Below are 20,403 nucleotides of genomic sequence, written 5' to 3' on the forward strand. Positions count from 1 at the left end.
CTGAGTCCGTCCATCCGAAAACTTCGAGCTTCCGACCAGCCCCTCCAATACAGCCTCCCGAGCGTCATCCTCTGCCGAGCGCCTTCGACCTCTCCCCGGCCGCTGAAACATGCACAGCCGAGGATTCGGGGCCTTCAGCTCCGGAGATTCCGGTTACCACACAGTAGCAGTGGCAGCAAAGCGGGCATTTCAGAAGTTTCTCCAGATGTTCCTCTGTACTGTCATGTCTGTCTCTATCAAATCAGAATTGTGCATGGTCCCCTACTCGACAGATTACAGATATCATCACCAAAGAGGCCACGTGTGCTGCCGTCACGCTGCCATCTTCTCCACCATTTAAAGAGCAAACACTTGTCTCTGGGCCTTGGGTCATAATTAGTCACACTGGATTAAGACAGTGAATTTCTTGCCCCAAATTAACGAATCAGACAGACAATCCAGTAGTTACAAGGCTACTAAAATACCACTCAAATCAGGTTTATTTAATTCTGTTATTTTAAATTTCACAGCTGCTGAAGTAGGATTTAAACTCCCTTCTTCAGTTCAATAACCCAGATCTCTGTGCATCAATGCAAAAAACATAACCATCATGCTAATGTATTTAGCGAAAAAGTTCTGAAAGCAATTGCACTCTTGGTTCTAAAGGCTAAGATTTATGGAGAGAAAGTTGATCTATTTAATGAATTGCAAATCTTTACACTTCACTGTTACTGCAAAGAAAGTGTCATTGTGCATTGAAGGAATGTGGCTTCTGTGAATATCAGCTAAGCGAGGGAGCTGTGGTGCACTGGATGAGGAGAATATCTGAGGAAGCCCTGTTTAGTTTAAGAATGAAAAATGTAGGATCCTGTACATGTGAGGGCTGCTGAGATAAGGAAAGCTAATGTTTTGGTTAAGTAAAGATTTGAGTGTATTGGAGAAATCTATATTGATAAGATTTAATTCTCTTGTAATAGATGACTTACCTTGACATTAATGAAAGCACTTTCTGTGATAATGCAGGGATGCAGCCGGTGATGTATTCCGTCCGTGAAGCATTGTGTGGAAGAGCTCACTGGGTTCGCGTAGGTTCTTATATCTACTATTACAAGTATGTTTCCTTCTTATCCTATCTGTTATGATGCTTGTGTTGAACAGAGAAACAAAGAAAGATCACTGTCATTATATATAATAGCTGGGCTGGTGAATATTGGCTGAATGATATTATAGAGGATGGTCTGACCTTCATATTGACTCTCATCCCAGCTACAGCAGTAGTTTAAGGATGCAATTAAGGAAATGGGTTTAGTGAAATTCAATGCTTGCTGTCATCACAGTGATTACTCTATAGACACTGCCCAGTCCTATTTCGTTCACCGCCAACTCACCTCTTTGCACTTTGCCAGAGAAGAGAAACTTAAGCACAATGCGATCTTTTCAACTTATTGTACTTGCGTCACCATTAATTACCCAATTTAATCCCTCTTCGTTTGACAAATGGATACTGTTGGCTTCTTTCATGCTCTTTATAAACAGCATATTTTATGGGCGGTCGGAGGGGCTGGGTGGCACTTGTCTGGCTTGTCATTCCTTTACAAGACTTGTGTCATCTATGGACAGGACTTGCAGTGGTAGACCAGTCCTTCTGGGAGGTCATAATTTCATCATCTCTTATTTTGGGTTTTCTGATGTCTTATTTGGGATGTTAAACATGCCGTGCATTGGTTTAGGTGTCCAAAGCAGAAAGAGAACCAACGGCTGGAGGAGATACGCAGGCTGGTCTGCATCTGTGTTGGGGTGAAATGAATTTTTGGTATTTCGCACTGAGACCACGCACTCGGCCATCCTTCTCCCTCTCCACAGATACTGCTCAATCTGCTGATTTCCTCTGGCAGTTCGTCCTCTTGCTCCAGATTCGAGCATCTGTAGTCTCTTGAGGCCTTATTTTACCAGATTATATTACACTAGTGGAGTGGTGCCAATGCTTGAGGAAATATTTGAGGTTTGAAATAACCTGCATCAGATTGATTAACTTCATTTGCAATATGTTCATCAAAACATTGAAACATACAGTGAAATGTGTTTGCGTCAAATCAAACCAGTGAGAATTGTGCTGGGGAGAGCCCACAAGTGTTGCCATCTTTCCAGCGCCAACATCGCATGCCCACAACTCACTAACTCTGACTGTATGTCTATACAAGTAGCATTCTTTTTAATTTGACTGCAGTAGGAATGAACAATACAGGGAGATTTGATGCCTCAAACATCAAGCTGCCTGACGACTGTACATTGGTCAACACACCAGTCAGATTGTGGAATAGGGAACAATTCTACCTTTATCTTAGCTCCGGAAGAATCATTCTAGTGATGAATAGCAGCAAATCAATGAACCTCTCCTTCAACTATGAAAATTTTAAGCAAGATGCACAAAGTGCTGGAGGAACTCAGCAGGTCAGGCAGCATCTGTGGAAAGGAACAAACGGTCGACATTTTGGGCTGAGACCCATCCAGTTTGGATTTCCAGCAGACTTTTTCACGTTTATGAAAAATGTTAGTTTCTACCACACTTAGTTTCCCAAGCTGAGCTCAGTAGAATGATCCTACACAGTGCTAGCAAGCCATGACATGAAGTTTGAAAATAGGAATTACAATTCACAGCTGACAAAAAATCAATGCAGCCATTTTAATGTCACAGATAAAAATTGTGACAAATTTTCTTCTTTACACTGTTAAGAATTAACTCAAACTTTCCCTGTTTTTGCTAATTGTCATTCACTTGTTCATTTATAGAGTCACAGAATGATACAGTTTGGAATCAGGCTCTTTGGCCTAATTCATTAATGCCGATGATGGTGCTCACCAAGCAAGTCCAATTTGCCCACTTCTGGTTCTAAACCCATTGTATCCACTTACGCATCTTCCAAATGTTAGTATTGTACCTTCTTTATCCACTTTCACTGCCTGCAAAATCTATCTAAGCACCACCTTGTGTGTGAAGGTGTTGTACCAGGCATCCGTTTTAAATCTTTCACCTCTCACCTTAAATCTCTGCCCTTTCCATTGTCAAGTCTGATACCCTTCCAGTAAGTTTGGGTCTGGCCCTTTCAAGTTATCTTAATGAAGGATAAAGGCTTTCTTAAGAATAAAAGAAAATAGCTTTGTTGATTTTATCCATAAGATCTACGTGTGTGCAGTTTGCGTGTTCTTCTTTATGGATTTCCACTAGGTGGTGTGGCTTGCCAATGAGGAGTTGGTTGACTATTAAGTTATTCCAAGTTAACATGGTTGGTAGAAGAAATGGGAAAAGTTGACTGGCGTTTTAAAGAGAATGGGTTACAAGGAAATAAATGAAGGAGTGGGGTTGGGATTCCACTGAGACCTGGCATTGATTTCAAATGGGTTTTATATGTCTTGTATTTCATCATATCATATTTTAAAAAAAAATGAGGAGACCATATAACCTCTGATCTTTAACCAGAAACTAAAAATAGCTGAGCTGAGATGTATTGAAAAAGTATATGGACAATTAAGGCAAATTGGCAGGTTCTCTGGAAATGGACTCAACTCATACTGTAGCATTTGCCGGTGCCTTTTACAGAACCATATAACCCATGCCTGTGTCTTTTTCTAATACCAGAAAATTTCCCCCGGTAACAGTATGTCCACTGCATCTTGTAAACTTCGTCTCCTGCAGATATATGTAATTTTGGTAGAAGTGACCTTTTAAAGTTGACATCTCTTTAATAGGCTCTTGGTATGATAAATTTTCATACTTTCCAAAATCTTCTCCAGCATATTTCTTGGAAGGAGAGAAGTATTGGTCTGAAACGATTTAACTCATTAAATAATCCACATTAAGCTAATCAATGTTGTCTTTCCTTTACAAATGTTATTGTAAAATACCCCAAAGCAAAAAAAAAGACAGCGTAACACACACAAAATGCTGGAGAAACTTAGCAGGTCAAGCAGCATTTATGGAGGAGAATAAGCAATTGACATTTTGGGCCGAGGCCTTTCATCAGGACTAGAGCGAAAGAGGCAAGCAGGTAGAATGAGAAGGTGGGGGGGAGAGAATGAAGTATAAGCTGGAAGGTGATAGGTGGAGCCAGGTGAGGTGGAGTGTTGGGATTGTTAGGACTGTAAAATAAAGAAAATTTTGGAAACACTTATCATGTTAAGAAGTATCTGTAAAGAGAGAAACAGTGTTAACTTTTAGGTGGTTGACTTTTCAACGGAGGCAGAAAAATAGAGAAACCAGCTACGTTTTAGGTTGTCGAGAAGGGAAGGGGTGAAGAGAACAAAGAGAATGGCTGTAATAAAGTGGAGACAAAAGGAGAGACATGTGGCGGTGATGATAAGGGCAGAAAATAAATAACCAATGCAGCAACTGTTTTATTTTGCTAAAAAGGAGTCTTGCTATTCATTAACGATTCATAATTAATTATCAAGGCCCTTTTGCAGTGCGGACACGAAACAATATGAAGCAAGACGGCACAGTACTGAAAGAAATCCACATGAGGCATAGAATCATTGTACACATACTGACGATATTCTCAATATGTGTTAGAGAAGAACATTAATCACAATTAACAGCCACGGCACACCAAGGAAACTGTGAAGACCCCAAAAGTAGTTATTGTCTTGAGTGGATTATTTGAAACGTATGTCATTATGTCCAGCGAGGGAGATAACACATCCTCAAGCTCAAAATAACCATGTAAGTGCTAGATAGTTTCATTGTTTTTAACAAGTGCCCTCCATGGTAATAGTACGAGACTAGTGCCCATTATATCATCTGTAATTTCTTCCTTAATCTCACATGCATGATCTTCTGCACTGCTATGGTATTCTGGTGTCTACAGTAAATCTTTTCACTAGTTATGCAGTTCAGAATAAATAATAAAACCAATGTCCTTCATGTTTCCTCAGGTGAGTTACATTCACCCAGGTCTGATTAATCCAGCCCTGAGAGTTCCCAACTGGAAGGCGGACAGCATGGAGACCCAAGAGTGCTGCACCCCCAGCCGATGGGAAATCAGTAGCAGCAGCCAAAGATGCACCAGGCAGGGTCCATGTTACACACTGGTGCGACAAGAAGTATAGATGCTATCCCTTCAATAGTTCACAGAGCCTTGAGGCAATGGATATCTATGTCATTTGACCAAGGACAATATTAAGGCTGGAAACACCAAGATGCACATGGATCTGGGAAACTTGCATAGTTTATATTTAACTTTATAGAAAAATGGTACATAAAGTATGCATTTCAGGTTGAAATGCCAGAAATATTATTTCTGATTTGTGTGTCATTCCGAAAGAAAGTATAATCCCAGAAAGGCAACGATTGGCCAGGACCAGAGACCATGTATGGTCCTAATTGACCTATTTATAGTTATTACACTTCATAATAATAAGGATTAAACCAAGACTGTGAATAGACCATGTCATTCACTTTCTACAGCACACACACCTCAAAGCCCAGAGAGTGCATTAAGCCCTGCACTGCCTCAGTGTTATCCAAGCAGAGGGTCATCCAATTTGCTGTGCGCAGCTTTACCAAAGGATAAATACCTGATGGGATGATGCAGTGGTGAAGTCAGTTGGTTCTCCAGTCCAGCTGCTGGAGGATCCACCAGTATTCAAATCCAGGGTGGTCCTTCATCCACATCACCATTACCTGAACAGGAAGTCCACTCAAAAGCCTGTTTTCAATATTTTGTAAATCAATTAACAACAATGATAATATCAACAGGACGTCCAATCAGTCACAAAGTATACTTTAATATATTGTACCATAACATCCCGAGGAGTTTAAAAAAAAATCCCAAAGGAATTTCTGACCTTTGTTCTGCCCTGTTTTATCCCAATGTCAACAGTAACCATGAGCCCAGGAACTGCCACTGACTGGGTAGATTATTTCAAGCCAATTACATTACAGCAAGATCTTCCAGTAGGTGTTTTTGGACAAGGTGCAATATGCTGTAGTTTGGCCATTGCCCACTGAAAATTCTTTGCTTTGAGGTGCCCAGAAAGGTCGGGGGATTTGAAGGTTGAAGGCATTTTAGCTAGAGGTAATGATCAGATTCTCAAGGGCTTGTTGGGAGCATTGGATGAGGTGGAGGTTAATGTTTGGCTGTTGGAATGGTTTAAGTTGTGGGTGGTTCAAGTTGGACTAAGAGAGGAGTTGTAAGCAGGACTGGTGGGGACGAGAAATTGGAATAGCCATGGTGATGTTAACTAGGCGTACTTACCTGAGAATGTACCAGTATTGGTGGTCTTGAATTTGTTTGGGAAAGGATCCATTAACTTGCAGCAAAGGCCAGTAATTCTCAACTGCACGGAGCAGGTCTCCTCCTGGGTGAGTGCTGAGCCATCCATGAGCCAAGCATGAGCACCGCTCACGAGGTTAGCATCCAGGCATCATATGTCACAGCATCTTCCTGGCCATCTCCATGTGCAGCTCCATCAGAAGTTGGATGAGTTGGAAGGAAAATGTCAGGTTTAGGATTTGTCCTTTTGTGACGTATTTTCCAAAGACAATGCATTGGGTAATGTGCATGAACAATGTGCTAGGTGACTGGATTTTAAAGCCATTTGTTTAAGGTCACCTTGGTGTTGGGCTCTCAATCAATATTTGATCAATAAACCAGGCAAGAGGCTGGAATGCCTCCTCGCACTCCATTGGAATGCCAGCAACTTATTGACATGTATTTTAAGTACAGGTCACCTGGGAAAAGGCCTGGACATCCTCAAACAATGTTAGAATGGTGAAACCCTACTTCTCCAAAATTCCTCTAAGCCATGGTTTCTGGGAATCCAGGAAATCCTTATGGAAAGGGGTGGGAAATGCCAGTCTTGATCTGACCTACCAATGTTATGGGATAAACAAAAGAGATTCTGGATGCTGAAAACCCAAAGTAACAAATGCATAATGCTGGAAGAACTCAGGAGATCGTTCAGCATCAATGGAGACAAATAAAGAGCCAACATTTTGGGCTGAGACCCTTCATCAGGACTAGAAAGGAAGGGGGGAAGAAGCCAGAATAAGAAGGCGGGGAGAGGGGAAGAAGTAGAAGTTGGAAAGTGATGGGTGAAGCCAGGTGATGGGGAAGTTGGGTGGATAGAGGAGGTGGGGATGAAGTGAAAAGGTGGGAGGTGATGGATGGAAAAGATGAAGGGCTGAAGAAGAAGAATCTCTGATAGGAGAGAGAGAGAGACAGAAGCATCGGTTAGGACAGGAGAGTGGACCATGGGAGAAAATGAAGAAGGAAGAGCACTAGAGGGAGGTGATGACAGGTGATAGTGGGTTAGTTAAGAAAAGTGAAGCTGAAGTAAAATGTCACACATAGTGGAACAAGCATAGTGGGAGGGAATGGCTTAATTTCCCTTTGTTCATGGTGCATTATAAAAACTGCAGAGATATTTTTGAAGTTATTATAAATAGTCTCTAGCAATAGCTTCCTATTGGAGAGTCTTTAATGTTGCAAAATGACCCAGGAGTATCACAAGATAGTCATTATCAATCCACACTGGGAGATGTTAGAGTGATGACCACGTGCTTAAAAAAAGAAAGCAAGCATCAATGGAGGAGAGAAAGATATAGCAAAGAGTGTTTACAGATGGATAACTTTCCCATCGAAGATTATTTATCTCACTTTTTCCTGTAGCTTTACAGGCAGGTTTTCAATCCCATTTTATACAAAGTGAAAACTTTCCTTGTTTTACCTGTTTGTTCTCTGATGCCTAATGTTATTTCTGGAATGTTCAACAGTCAGATTATTCTCTCCGATAGAGCGAACGGCCTGTAGGTTACTGCAGAGGGCTGTGTGTTTGCTGCTAGTATCAGAGGAGATTTTTCTTTTACATCAGTGTTTTGCTTTTAACTGTTTCTAAAATCTCCATTAAACACAATTGATGTAACACAGTGTGGTATCCATTGCACAAATTGCCTCGTATTACAATATTTCAAAAAATTTTTCGGTTGACAGTAAATTGCCTCTTTATTGATTGCTAGGTGCTGCAATCATTTTATTTCCAGTTTATAGAGCATATTTGACTTGCATCCTATTTTGCCTTCGGATTGTAGGAGAGCTGACTTGGAATATGATTTCTGGAGCTAGAGGGGGCCACCATTTTAAAATTTGAATTCTGCGGAGTGAATTAAGATCATTCACTGCCTCCTAATAGTCAGAATTGCCTATTTTGATTTCCCTGTAGGAGTGTGTTAAACTAATGCTGCAAATACAGATTAGTATTAATAGACCTGATGAAGCGTAAAGCCTAGAACTTCTCACACATTGGTAACCAGGGGTTAAAGTTACGAACATTTGTAGCTTTCAGTTTGGCTTCTGTATGTCATCAGAGATCAGGATGGATAGCTATTCAGCAGCAAAAATATTACAAAGCATTTTCTTAAGTCATAAAGGACTGCAATAACCTATCAAACCCATGAGCTGGATAGACATATTCAAATATTTTTGGCTTGCTGTGGGCAATGGACTTAGGATGAGAACAACACTAAACTTTGACTTCACAATGGATAGTTTTGGTCCCATAGTGTCATCGAGTAAAACATAATGGAAATGGGCCCCTTGGCCCAACTGATCCATGCGGGTCAGCATATGCACCAGGCTAGTCCGATGTGCCTACATTTGGCCCTCTAAACCTCTCCTATCCATGTAGTTACCCAAAGGTCTTTTGAATGTTATTGTACCTTCCTTAACCACATCCTCTGGCAACTTGTTCCATATGCTAAACACCTCCTGGTTGAAGCATTTGCCCCTCAGGTCCCTCTCTATCACAAATCAGATCATTTAAAACAACTTAACTCCACTGTTAAATAAGCAGGTCTGAGCTCAGGAAGAATTCATCCACTACTGTGGGTGGCTGTAGTTTTTAGTCAGGAATGTAAAAGTGAACAGAATCCAGAAAAGATATTTCTGTTTGAGATTGGGTGAGCTAGAGCTAGAGGTCGTGGGTTACAGGGGAAAGGTGAAAAGGTTCAGCGGAACATGAGGGGGAACTCCTTCTCTCAGGGTGGAACGAGGTGCCAGTGGAAATGGTAGATACGCATTTATTTCAATATTTAGGAGAAATTTGTATAAGTACGTGGATATGAGGGGTATGGGGACTATAATTCAGGTGTGGGTCAATGGAACTAGGCAGGACAATAGTATGGCGCAAACTAGGTGAGCCGAAGGGCCTTTTTCTGTGCTTTAGCATTCTACAACTTTTTGACAGTGAAAGGCTTATTTGAAGTTTTCATTTGTGCCTTATTATGTGAGCTAAACATGATAGAGTTGAGCAGCGTTGTGCTGTTTTTCAAACATCGGGTCCATTGAAGTCTGTGGAGCTAAATTTCAGAAGGACGATACAAAAATAACTGCCATATGGTCATGGGTTTAGTGAATGGGACAAGCATGACATTTTTTAATTGGCTCTTATCATGATCCTGTAATCCCAGACATCTAAAATTGGGAGGCTTGATTTTAGTTGTAATTTTCCTTCATTTAAAATAATAGACCACAAGACCACAAGACAAAGGAGCAGAAGTCGGCCATTCGGCCCATCGAGTCTGCTCCGCCATTTTATCATGAGCTGATCCATTCTCCCATTTAGTCCCACTCCCCCGCCTTCTCACCATAACCTTTGATGCCCTGGCTACTCAGATACCTATCAATCTCTGCCTTAAATACACCCAATGACTTGGCCTCCACTGCTGCCCGTGGCAACAAATTCCATAGATTTACCACCCTCTGACTAAAAAAATTTCTTCGCATTTCTGTTCTGAATGGGTGCCCTTCAATCCTTAAGTCATGCCCTCTCGTACTAGACTCCCCCATCATGGGAAACAACTTTGCCACATCCACTCTGTCCATGCAGAGTGTCCAACAGATTTTAATATGTGAAATATTCCAAGTCCTAATCCATTAAATTTCTATTCTCTATATCTGTTGGGCACAAAATATCATTAAAGTTTAACAAAAATGCTATATATCAAAACCATGTGTGATGTACATTCTCACATCTTTTGGTACTGTCCAACGAAATAGTATCTGGGGTTAAAGCGGATGTGTGTGAAGGGTGCTTTTACAATCGAGAATAATGCCAATGATTTCCTCAAGACTGTCCGGCTAATCCCTTGAGAAGGTAGAGGGTGAGCGACCTTCATGATAAACGTCCTTTGTAAAACGGGGTGGTTTCTGGGCTACTTGAGATGAGCATCCATTTGTCATCCGCAGCGATGTGTAAGTTAGATCCTTTTATATGAAAGCCCTTACTGAACCAATTAATTTATGTGACAGGCCGACAGGTTATCTATGCACTTTAATTTTTTTGTTGTCATTCAGTTGCTAAGTTCAATGAATTTAGTTTTGCAACCTGCCATGACTGAACTGCACTTGGTAACATACATCTGGTTGTGTAATATAAATACCGTGTGCAATCTGCAGAGTTGTGATGCGCATTTGTGGAATATTCTTACAAAACATATATTTATGTGTAGGTTACATTTCCAAAATATGAAACTTAATCAATTGTTTTTTTGTAAATTGTTCGCAACAGCTTTTTAGACAAAATGTATGCATGCATAGCTGAATATTATTTTGTTCCCTCAGAAATCATTATTACACTCATGGATCAGAGGAAAAAGGACAAAAAGAAACAGCGTTTTACACTTTGACCTTCACTGTCACGTTCCTGCACTCAAAGGATGTCTGCTACCTAGCATATCACTATCCATACACCTACTCAACGTTAATGGTATGTGGTTTTCTTATAAGACAGTGGAGAAGTTTTTGCAACAAAACTTTGTAATTACATCTACAGAACAATATTTCAACATGACTGGACATGCTTGCCCCATTATAAGATGATCAGTCCAAAGCACCAAAGCTATCTAGCTCTAACTTAGAGCTAAATTTCCAAATGAGTTGATTGCAGAAAACAGTTATTAATTACCATACTTTAATATCTGACCTCCAAGAGGGCTACAACCTTGTTGTTGGGTTTGGAGGACTGCATGCGTCAATGACCTGGAGATCTGTGTTGGCTGGAGTCAGGGCTATATGCTCTGGCTGTTTGTCACCCAAGCCAAACAGGTCAAACGGTAGAGGCCGGACTAAGAGTGGTCCATCGGTCCTCCAGGTTCAGGGGTTTCAGAAAACAACCCTGACTGGTTAACAAAATCGCTATGGAAACAATGATGAAGAACCCTTCTACATCTGAGTGTGGTGGTATTCCTGAGAAGCCACCTGGGACTTACATGACTGACAGTAGTGAAAGCTACTCACACAATGAAGGAAGCCCTGAACGCCGCCAGAGATGGAGGACCTTCATTGTTGTCCTAAACGGAAATACTTTCCAACTTGGGTTTCTCCAGCTTGTGACAACACCCTGGCTCTGCATCCAGGCTGTTGTGATGTGGCTTAGGGTTGGTTATCTGCGATCCACAGAAACTAACTCATAGCGTATTCATTAATTGCAGATCTTTTTCCTTTTTATATGGTCTTCTCACTTTTCGGTGCTGTCAAAAGCCCTGGGAGCTGGTCGCTTCACTATCAATGATGGTATATGCATTTTAGCCCAGAAAACTGTAAGCATACATTAAGGGTCATTCTTCTGGCTGGCAGACGATTGCAGGCTTTGATACTTAGTGTGTGGTGGCCTCCTCACTCCTCAGAGAGATGATAAATCTGGCTCAGATGAAAGATCATTGATTTGCAATGTCAACTGTGTTTCCTACTCTACAGATCACTTCCCCCCAACGGGTATCCTCCTTCCCTTTCTCCTCTGGTCCACTCTCCTCTCTTATCAGATTCTTTCTTCTCCAGCCTTTTACCTTTCCCACCCACCTGGCTTCACCTAGCGCCTTCCAGATGGCCTCCTTCCCCTCCCCCCACCTTTTTATTCTGGCATCCTCCCCCACTTCCTTTTCAGTCCTGAGGAAGGATCTCGGCCTGAATCGCCGACAGTTTATTCAATCCCATAGATGCTGCCTGACCTGCTGAGTTCCTCCAACATTTTGTCTGTGTTGCTCGGGATTTTCAGCATCTGCAGTCTTTCTTGTGCTTACAGATGCTACGTGATCTCTTGACTATTTGCACCAGTTTCTGTTTTTATCTCAGATTGTCATCACCTGCAGTTTTTCACTTTGCTTTTCAATATGCTGTCCTCTCCTGGTCTAGCCTGTGATTCTATGGAACTATGTTTACTATGGGCATGAGCCTAATCTAGTCTGTGATTTCAAGCCCAAAGCAACAATAAAGCAATATTTAGCAGCCCACTATATTCAAAATTTAGAGATAAATAATGAAGACTAACTTTGTTCATAATGTGTACATCCTGTGAAAGAATAGCTAAAATTAAATTAGTTCATACTGAGGAATAACTTTTCTCTCTCAATGAGGCTTTATAAAGCACTGATGAGGCCTCACTTGGACTATAGTGAGCAGCTTTGGGACCCATATCTCAGAAAGGATGTGCTGATACTGGAGGGGGTTTACTGGTGGTTCACAGAAATGATTCCGGGATTGAATGGCTCGTCATATGAAGAGCGTTTGATGGCTCTGAGCCTGTCTCCATTCTAATTCAGAAGAATGAGGGGTGACCTAAGTGAAACCTATCAAATATTGAAAGGCCTTGATAGAGTGATTGTGGAGAGAATGTTTCCTTTGGAGGGTGAGTCCAGAACCAGAGGACACAGCCTCAGAACAGAGGGGTATCCTGTTAGAACGGAGTTGAGGAGGAATTTCTTTAACCCTATAATGGTTAATCTGTGGAATTCATTGGCACAGGTGGCTGTGGAGGCCTAGTCTTCACGTATATTGAAGGCAGAGGTTGATAGATTCTTGACTGGCCAGGGAATGAAGGGATATGAGGAGAAGACAGGAGATTAGGGCTGAGCAAAATAAATGGATCAGCCATGATGGAAATGGTAGAACAGACTTGATGGGCCAAATGGCCTAATTCTTCTCCTATATCTTATGCTCTGAGATGTAGTTTTAACACTGTCTTCTGCAATAATATGCGGAAAATCAAATTTACGTCATTTCGAATATACTGAGCACTGAATGACATGAACGATTTTTAATTACTTTAACATGTGAGCCAGAACGGTGGAGAACAGCCAATTTTTAAAAAAAGAATTTGTTGCAGGTGTACTTTAGATTAAATATCTCTGTAAACTAAAATTGGATTTCTTTCTTCAAGTAAAATGGTATTGAAATAGAATCAAGTCCTGAGTTTGTTCTCAGTAAAAAAACTTATTTGAATAGTAAGACATTTCAGATTATTTCTCTTCACAGTGACAGATTATTTTGAATGCCTTGTAGTATGTTCTGCTGCTTTATTGCGGGATGTTGATGGCAGCCTTTCTGTTCCTTGCTAAATAATTTTTGGTGTGCATGTGTGTGTCAGATGAATTAAGGCAAAATTGCAACCTCATCTCGAACTCAGAATGGGGCTTCAATTTAATCTGTACTGGGGTGAGAGTGACACTAGTATTAACATGGTTCCTCACTTCTTGCATGAATCAAAATAGAGATTAGATTACTTTTACGTAGAACCTTCAATGACCTCAAATTTCATAAGGCAACTCATAAAACATAAAGGTGTTTGAAATGTGTTTAGTTATGGGGAAATTTGTGTGCGATTAGTGCTCTTCAGCGGTAACAGATTAAATATGTGTATTTTATTAATGGTGTTGCTAGAGGGCAGAATTATAGTCATCATCAAAGGAATGCCCAGCTCTTTTCCAAATGGTGCCTTGGGATTTCTTACAGTTTTTCCTCAGGGTACAAATACAACTCTGTTTACCATTCTCATCCTTAGCCAGAAACATGCCCTCTAACACGCATCTGTTTGCAACAGTGGGTCTCTCTGAGATTTTTTCTTTCTTTTCCAATATTTTTATTGATTTCTATATAGAAGAATATAGAGTCCAAGAGAATACATAATATAAAAAAAAGAAAAAATATAATAATACCAGATACAGTATATTGAATCACATTAATGAACTCCTTACTCTATATTCATATGGATTAATTCATATATTAGAATATAAACAATTTTATTTAAAAAAAAGATCTACACCCACTACCAATGTCAAAGCTGTTCGGGGAAAAAAAAGGAAAAAAAAAACATCAGATAATAAAATATACTATTAGAAGTTAAAGGTTATGAAAATAGTTTAAAAACGGCCCCCGAGATTTTTTGATTTGTCTTCATCTGAAGATGCTGGGTAGAATTTTGCACCTACCCATTTCTAGTTCCTCCTCCCAAGTGATTATTCATGTTAGAGTGAGTCAGAGGTCATGAGCAAAGAGTTTCTCTGCAGCTTGGCGTGGTTTACAGATCGGGCAGAGTGATTATAGAATAAAGCTGATTTTGTGTTGAGAGCTATTGACTGCAGCAATGTCAATGATCAATCCTACAGCTTAGCTCACAGACCTTAGATACAACTTCAACACAGGCTCATACAAGGTGTCTGAAACTATAAATGAACAAGCCATCCAAATCGTGTATTTATTTCAAGGTTTTGCCTATTTCTTTCAGACTCACCTGCACCTTCTTGAGCAGTCACTCAATCCTGATCAGGTTTACTTCAGGCAGCAGGTACTGTGCTCCACACTAGGAGGCAACAACTGTCCAGTGATCACCATTACTGCAAGGCCGGGGGCCCAGCCTGAGCAGCTGGAAGAATTTCGTAAGTAGACATCCTTTGTGTTTTTCTTATCAGTGTATTCTACCCGAAATGCTGGTGCGTCTCATCAAGACAAGGCACGGGGATGCTCCACGCTGCTCTGATTGGCATTTTCTTCAGTCTTCATGGGATGAAGTTCACACGGTGGTGATGGGGGGTGATGAAACCATCGTGGAGACTTAGACTCATAGAGTGGCTTTGGCCCACTGCATCCACTGTGACCATCAGGTACTCATTTGTACCCTTGCTGGCCATCAACCAGTAATTCTGATTAACCTGTCTGAACTTCCACTGTCTATCGCAGGCTGATCACTTTCATCCATTCAATCTATCACCAGGAAGGGTAGACTGTACTCAAAGATGTCTGCCACCCTGCCCAATCCTTTCCTCTGTTCTGCCTTCTGGGAGCTTGAAAGCCTGGACATCTAAACTTAAGAACAGCTTCTTCCCCACTGTTATCATTTTCCTGAGCAAATTAGCTCTTTCATAAAAAACATAGAAACATAGAAAATAGGTGCAGGAGTAGGCCATTCGGCCCTTTGAGCCTGCACCGCCATTCAGTACGATCATGGCTGATCATCCAACTCAGAAAGCTGTACCAGCCTTCCCCCCATACCCCCTGATCCCTTTAGCCACAAGGGCCATATCTAACTCCCTCTTAAATATAGCCAATGAACTGGCCTCAACTGTTTCCTGTGGCAGAGAATTCCACAGATTCACCACTCTCTGTGTGAAGAAGTTTCTCCTAATCTTGGTCCTAAAAGGCTTCCCCTTTATCCTCAAACTGTGACCCCTCGTTCTGGACTTCCCCAACATCGGGAACAATCATCCTGTATCTAGCCTGTCCAATCCCTTTAGGATCTTATACGTTTCAATAAGATGCCCCCTCAATCTTCTAAATTCCAACCTAGTTGATCCAGTCTTTCATCATATGAAAGTCCTGCCATCCCAGGAATCAATCTGGTCATATTCCCTTCCTGCTGGTGTTGCCATGTTCTTGGACTGTTCCTCTCTGTTATCTCTCTATCGTCATTTCAGCATTTTTGCTTGCAATTCTTCAGATTTTTCACTTCAATTTTAGCACAATATTTGCTGTTTTGCATTCATTATTTTATATATATTGTTAGTGTGTCAGTTTACTCTGTCAGTTTCGTGTGAACAAAGAAATTCATTGCACCCGGCTGTGTATGATATACCTTCATTGGCCATTTTATTAAGCTATTTCCTGTACCTCATAAAGTGGTCACTGAGTGTATGTTCCTGGCGTACTGCTGCTGTACCCATCCACTTCAAGGTTCAAAGTGATGTGCATTCAGAGATGCTCTTCTGCACATCACTTATGTAACGTGTGATTAAATGAGTTACTGTCACCTTCCTGTTAGCTTGAACCAGCTTGGCCATTCTCCTTTGACCTCCCTCATTAACAACATTTATTGCCCACAGAACTGCCACTCACTGGATGTTTTATTTTGTTTCGCTCACCATTCTCTGTAAACTCTAGAGACTGAAGTGTGAAAATCCCAGTAGAGCAGCAGTTTCCGAGACACTCAAATCACCCCGTCTGGCACCAAAAATCATTCCACAGTCAAAGTTACTTAGATCAGATTTCTTCCCCATTCTGGTGTTTGGTCTGAACAACAGCTGAACCTCTTGACTGTGTCTGCATGTTTTTATGCATTGAGTTGCTGCCATGTGATTGGCCGATTAGATATTTACATTAATGAGCAGGTGTACCAGTGTACCTAATAAAGTGACCATTGACTGTACAACTCTTACTGCCGTTGCATTACTCAGTGCAATTTCCTTAATGCACCAGGAGTGAAAGAAATGAGAAAGACTGTAGGTAGACAGCTTACTTAGCATCTTTTTCCCAGAGCATTTTCTATCCAGTTATGCACAATACTGTGCAAAAGACTGAGAGTGGGAGGAAGGCAGTGAGAGGGGAAGCACAACTGGGGGGAAAAGGGGAAGGGAGAGAGGACGGAATGGGAAGAACCAGAGGGATATTCCGTGATGATCAATAACCCAATTGCTTGGAATCAAATGACCTTGCCTGGTGTCTCAGGACTAAGTGATTCAGCACCCATGCCATTCTCTGCCCCCTAGTACTCCTTCTCTGCCACCTGTTCCAAACCCCTCCTGCTCTACCCTCACTATTCCTGCCACATTTACAAGCTCACTCTCCGCTCATGTTGACAAATACAGCACTGTGCAAAAGTCCTAAACATCTTAGCTATACGTATGTGCCTAAGACTTTTGCACAGTATTGTATCTTCAGTATATAGCTAATTACTGATTAAATTCTCTAATATATCCTAAGGTGATACACTATCTAATGTTCTGGAATCAGATTCTACTTTCAGAGGTGAAATTGCAGCATGTTAAATCATTGTGTCACCCAGTTGATCTAATCTACTGCATTAAATCAAGGTTTCAACCCACCCCTACCACTCAATTGCTCTAAAGTACTTATCAACCAGACCCACAAAGCAAAACAAACTGCTGAAGGGACTTGGGGGAGCAGACTGCTTCTGTGGAGGGAAATGGACTGTCAGCATTTTGGTTGAGATCCTTAATCCAGACGCATCTGCACAAGAGTAGATATTAAGGAAGTTGCTACCAGGGCAGAGGTGTTGAAGGCCAGAGGACTTAGGTTTAAGGTGAGGAGAATGAGGTTTAGAGGGAACCTGATGGGGGCACATTCTGGGCTGCATTGCCTTTCTGAGTGGTGAGGCAGTTACTCTCGCAGTACTTAGACCGTAAGGCGTAAGAGCAAAGTTAGGCCATTTGGCCCATCAAGTCTGCTCTGTCTTTCTACCCCTCTCAACCCCATTCTCCTGCCTTCTACCCATAACCTTTGATGCCCTTACCAATCAAGAACCTATCCTTCTTAAAAAGCATTTAAACACTTGAATCACCATGGCAGTGTAGGCTATAGAGAGAGTGATTGGACAAAGAGCCACACGGTTATATTACATTTCTGCCGAGCCTTTGATGCATCAGTGGAAATAATCCATTAGTTCTGACCTCCCCCCCCCACCACTATATTTCCTCTTCCTGGCATTTTCATGGTGAACCACTGCACAAATTTCTAAATCTGCCCTGATTGTTGTCTACAGGATAGCAACATCCATATTCTTGTTCCTGCGTTCCACCAGCATTTTGTGTGTGTTGCTCCATATTCTTGTCTTTGTTGTCTCCATTTAAACATTACCTCAGAAAACTTGAGTACTCATCCCCACCCCCCTTGAAAATGGAAAAGGGCTGATAGTTGGCAATGAAAAATCCAGGAAATAAAAAGGAGACCACATTACAATCCATTGAAGCAAGCCTCCGAAGAATAACTGTCTCTTGTTGAAACTGCATAATATTTTATCTCCAGAAATCAAGGCAGAGTTGAAATTACACCCTCAAACACGCATTGCATTGAAATTCATCAGTGGGATGAAGTTCAGAGGCAGAATACAACCTATTGGTAAAACTATATGTCATGCCTCATTCTCCTACCAAGGGGTGGATTTCAAGTCACACAATCTTGGTACCTCCAATATTTCTGAAGTGTCAATCCTTCACAGGCCGAGCCAAGTTCAGAGCTCAACTGGTTTGGGATTGATCACTGTTTTGGGTGCTATATTCCAATGGATAGGCCAGTCATCCAGATGCTGCAAACAGATCCTTTACTCCAGTTGAAGAAAGGTCAAGAAGCCCCTGGTGGGCAATGGAAACACTTCAAAGATAAAATTAGAATCAGCCTGAAGGAGTTCAACATTATGTCTAAAAACTGGAAAAGACATTGCACTCAATAGATCCATCTGAAGGACCTCCGCTGTGCTGCAGTGAACAAGCAGCAGCTGTGAATGGGGAGACTGAACACCCAAGCACTAAACCCAGCCATCAGTTACTCTTGCTCACGCTGCACCAGGATATGTGGATTACGGATCGGGCCCTCCAGCCAGCTGAGGACCCACCAATAAATAACTCCTTAGGAGAGCATCGCACTCAACTCGAGTGATCGCACTACCACTCCTAGAAGATGCCAGCATTATTTAGTCAGAAGAATAAATATTCAAATCCTAATCCAGACATGTTTTTAGTTTTGACATCTCAATAACTGAGTACGGGGATTGACACTGTATGACGCATATCCAAAATTGAGAATAGTATGTTGGATCATGTATTATGAAACCAGTAAAGACGAATAATCTTGTAGCAATTTTTAAAAGAACTAACAAAACTAAATTAGCAATATAGCGATCTTAGCATTCCAATTCGCGTAACTAAGCCGTACAACCATGCGATCGAGTGCTTGAGAAATTAATGAAGTTATCATAATAGAGAAATTAACGAACAACAATAAAATATCATCTGGGTCTAACTAGACGAAACTGAACAAATTGAACAAACAATGCGAGAATATGTGACTCATTTGCTTCTACCACACCCCAACCCACCTGGCAAATTACCCATAATAAACGCAAAACACAAAATACAATACAGACAGACAGAAAATAGATGCATGGCTCCTACAATCAGGAAAAAGATAACCTATCGCAGTTTCTGTGATCTTGCTATAACGGAATTGACTGAGATGCTTCTGCATTGAAACATTTCCTGTGCTTCAAAATACAGTGCTATGCAAGTCTTAGGCACATATATATAGCTAGTGTGCCGAAAGCTTTTAGACAGTACTATATTTGTCAACATGGAGCTGAGGGCAAGCCTGTAAATATGGGCGGAGCGAAGGATATTGGGAATGGTGAGGGTGGAGCTCTGCCAGAGGGGTGTGGGACATGCTGCTGAGAAGGAGTACTGGGGCGGGGTACGGCGCGGGTGCAGACACACCCAGTCTGAGACAGAATGTCTCTCTGCTTCTTCCAGCTCCTTCCTCTCTCCTTTCCCTTTTCCCAACCATGAATCCCCTCTCCCTGCCCCCTTCCCACTCTCAGTCCACAATCGAGACCCATACCAGAATCTGGTTTATCATCACTCACATATGTCATGCTTTTTGTTTTTTTGTGGGACCAGTACAGTGCGAAACATTAAATTACTACAATACTGTGCAAAAGTCTGAGAGATCCTAGGTGTATATATGTGTGCAAAGGACTTTTGTGCAGTACTGTATGTATCAGGATTGATTCCGAATCAGTGTTGAGTTGGCTGCTTACAGCTAGGTAGAGGTCAGAATAGTTTAATGAGCCACATCAGTTCCAAGATAGAAACAAGTCTAATATAGAAGTATATTGCCCTGATTTGTTGCTGCTGTTCCTATACAAGAGCTGAAGCACGTAGTTGAGATTTTGAAGGAATGTTGATGCACAATAGTGAGCAGTGGAAAAGAATTTTTCAGTGAATCTGCCTTGTGGATTTTACCTCTTAATGCTGTTACTTGATGCATGAACTGAAATATATATTTCATTCATGCCTCTGAGAGATGATAAATTCAAATGAAAATTAAAATTTATTCCCCTCTTTTTACTTGGTTATTCTTGGTACTAAAATACCTAAATGGCCTATCGTGAATGTCAAATGACCACAGGTAATACCATGGAAATTAGCTGGAATACATTTCACAGAACTTGTGACCTTCTTAACAATGACTTATTTCGACCTTCTCTAAACTCTGGGACTGACATTATTTGTCCAGTGACGGGAGCTGCAAATTCATGGATCAGAGCAGGAACAGGCCACTCAGCCCTTTGAGCTGGTACTACAATTCAATATGG

At 41.3% G+C, this 20,403-nt stretch overlaps 1 protein-coding gene across 1 annotated transcript in view; it reads left to right on the forward strand.

Moving 5' to 3' along the window:
• Positions 1 to 20,403, forward strand: part of LOC134355337 (cytosolic carboxypeptidase 4) — a 242,630-nt gene that overhangs the window by 67,273 nt on the left and 154,954 nt on the right. Inside the window, exons 16-18 of the mRNA XM_063065098.1 lie at positions 1,003 to 1,090; positions 10,596 to 10,740; positions 14,533 to 14,683. Of these exons, the coding sequence (XP_062921168.1) occupies positions 1,003 to 1,090; positions 10,596 to 10,740; positions 14,533 to 14,683 (384 nt within the window). The remainder of the gene's footprint in view (positions 1 to 1,002; positions 1,091 to 10,595; positions 10,741 to 14,532; positions 14,684 to 20,403) is intronic.

This window comes from Mobula hypostoma, chromosome 13 (assembly GCF_963921235.1).
Source record: "Mobula hypostoma chromosome 13, sMobHyp1.1, whole genome shotgun sequence".
Classification (NCBI taxonomy): domain Eukaryota; kingdom Metazoa; phylum Chordata; class Chondrichthyes; order Myliobatiformes; family Myliobatidae; genus Mobula; species Mobula hypostoma.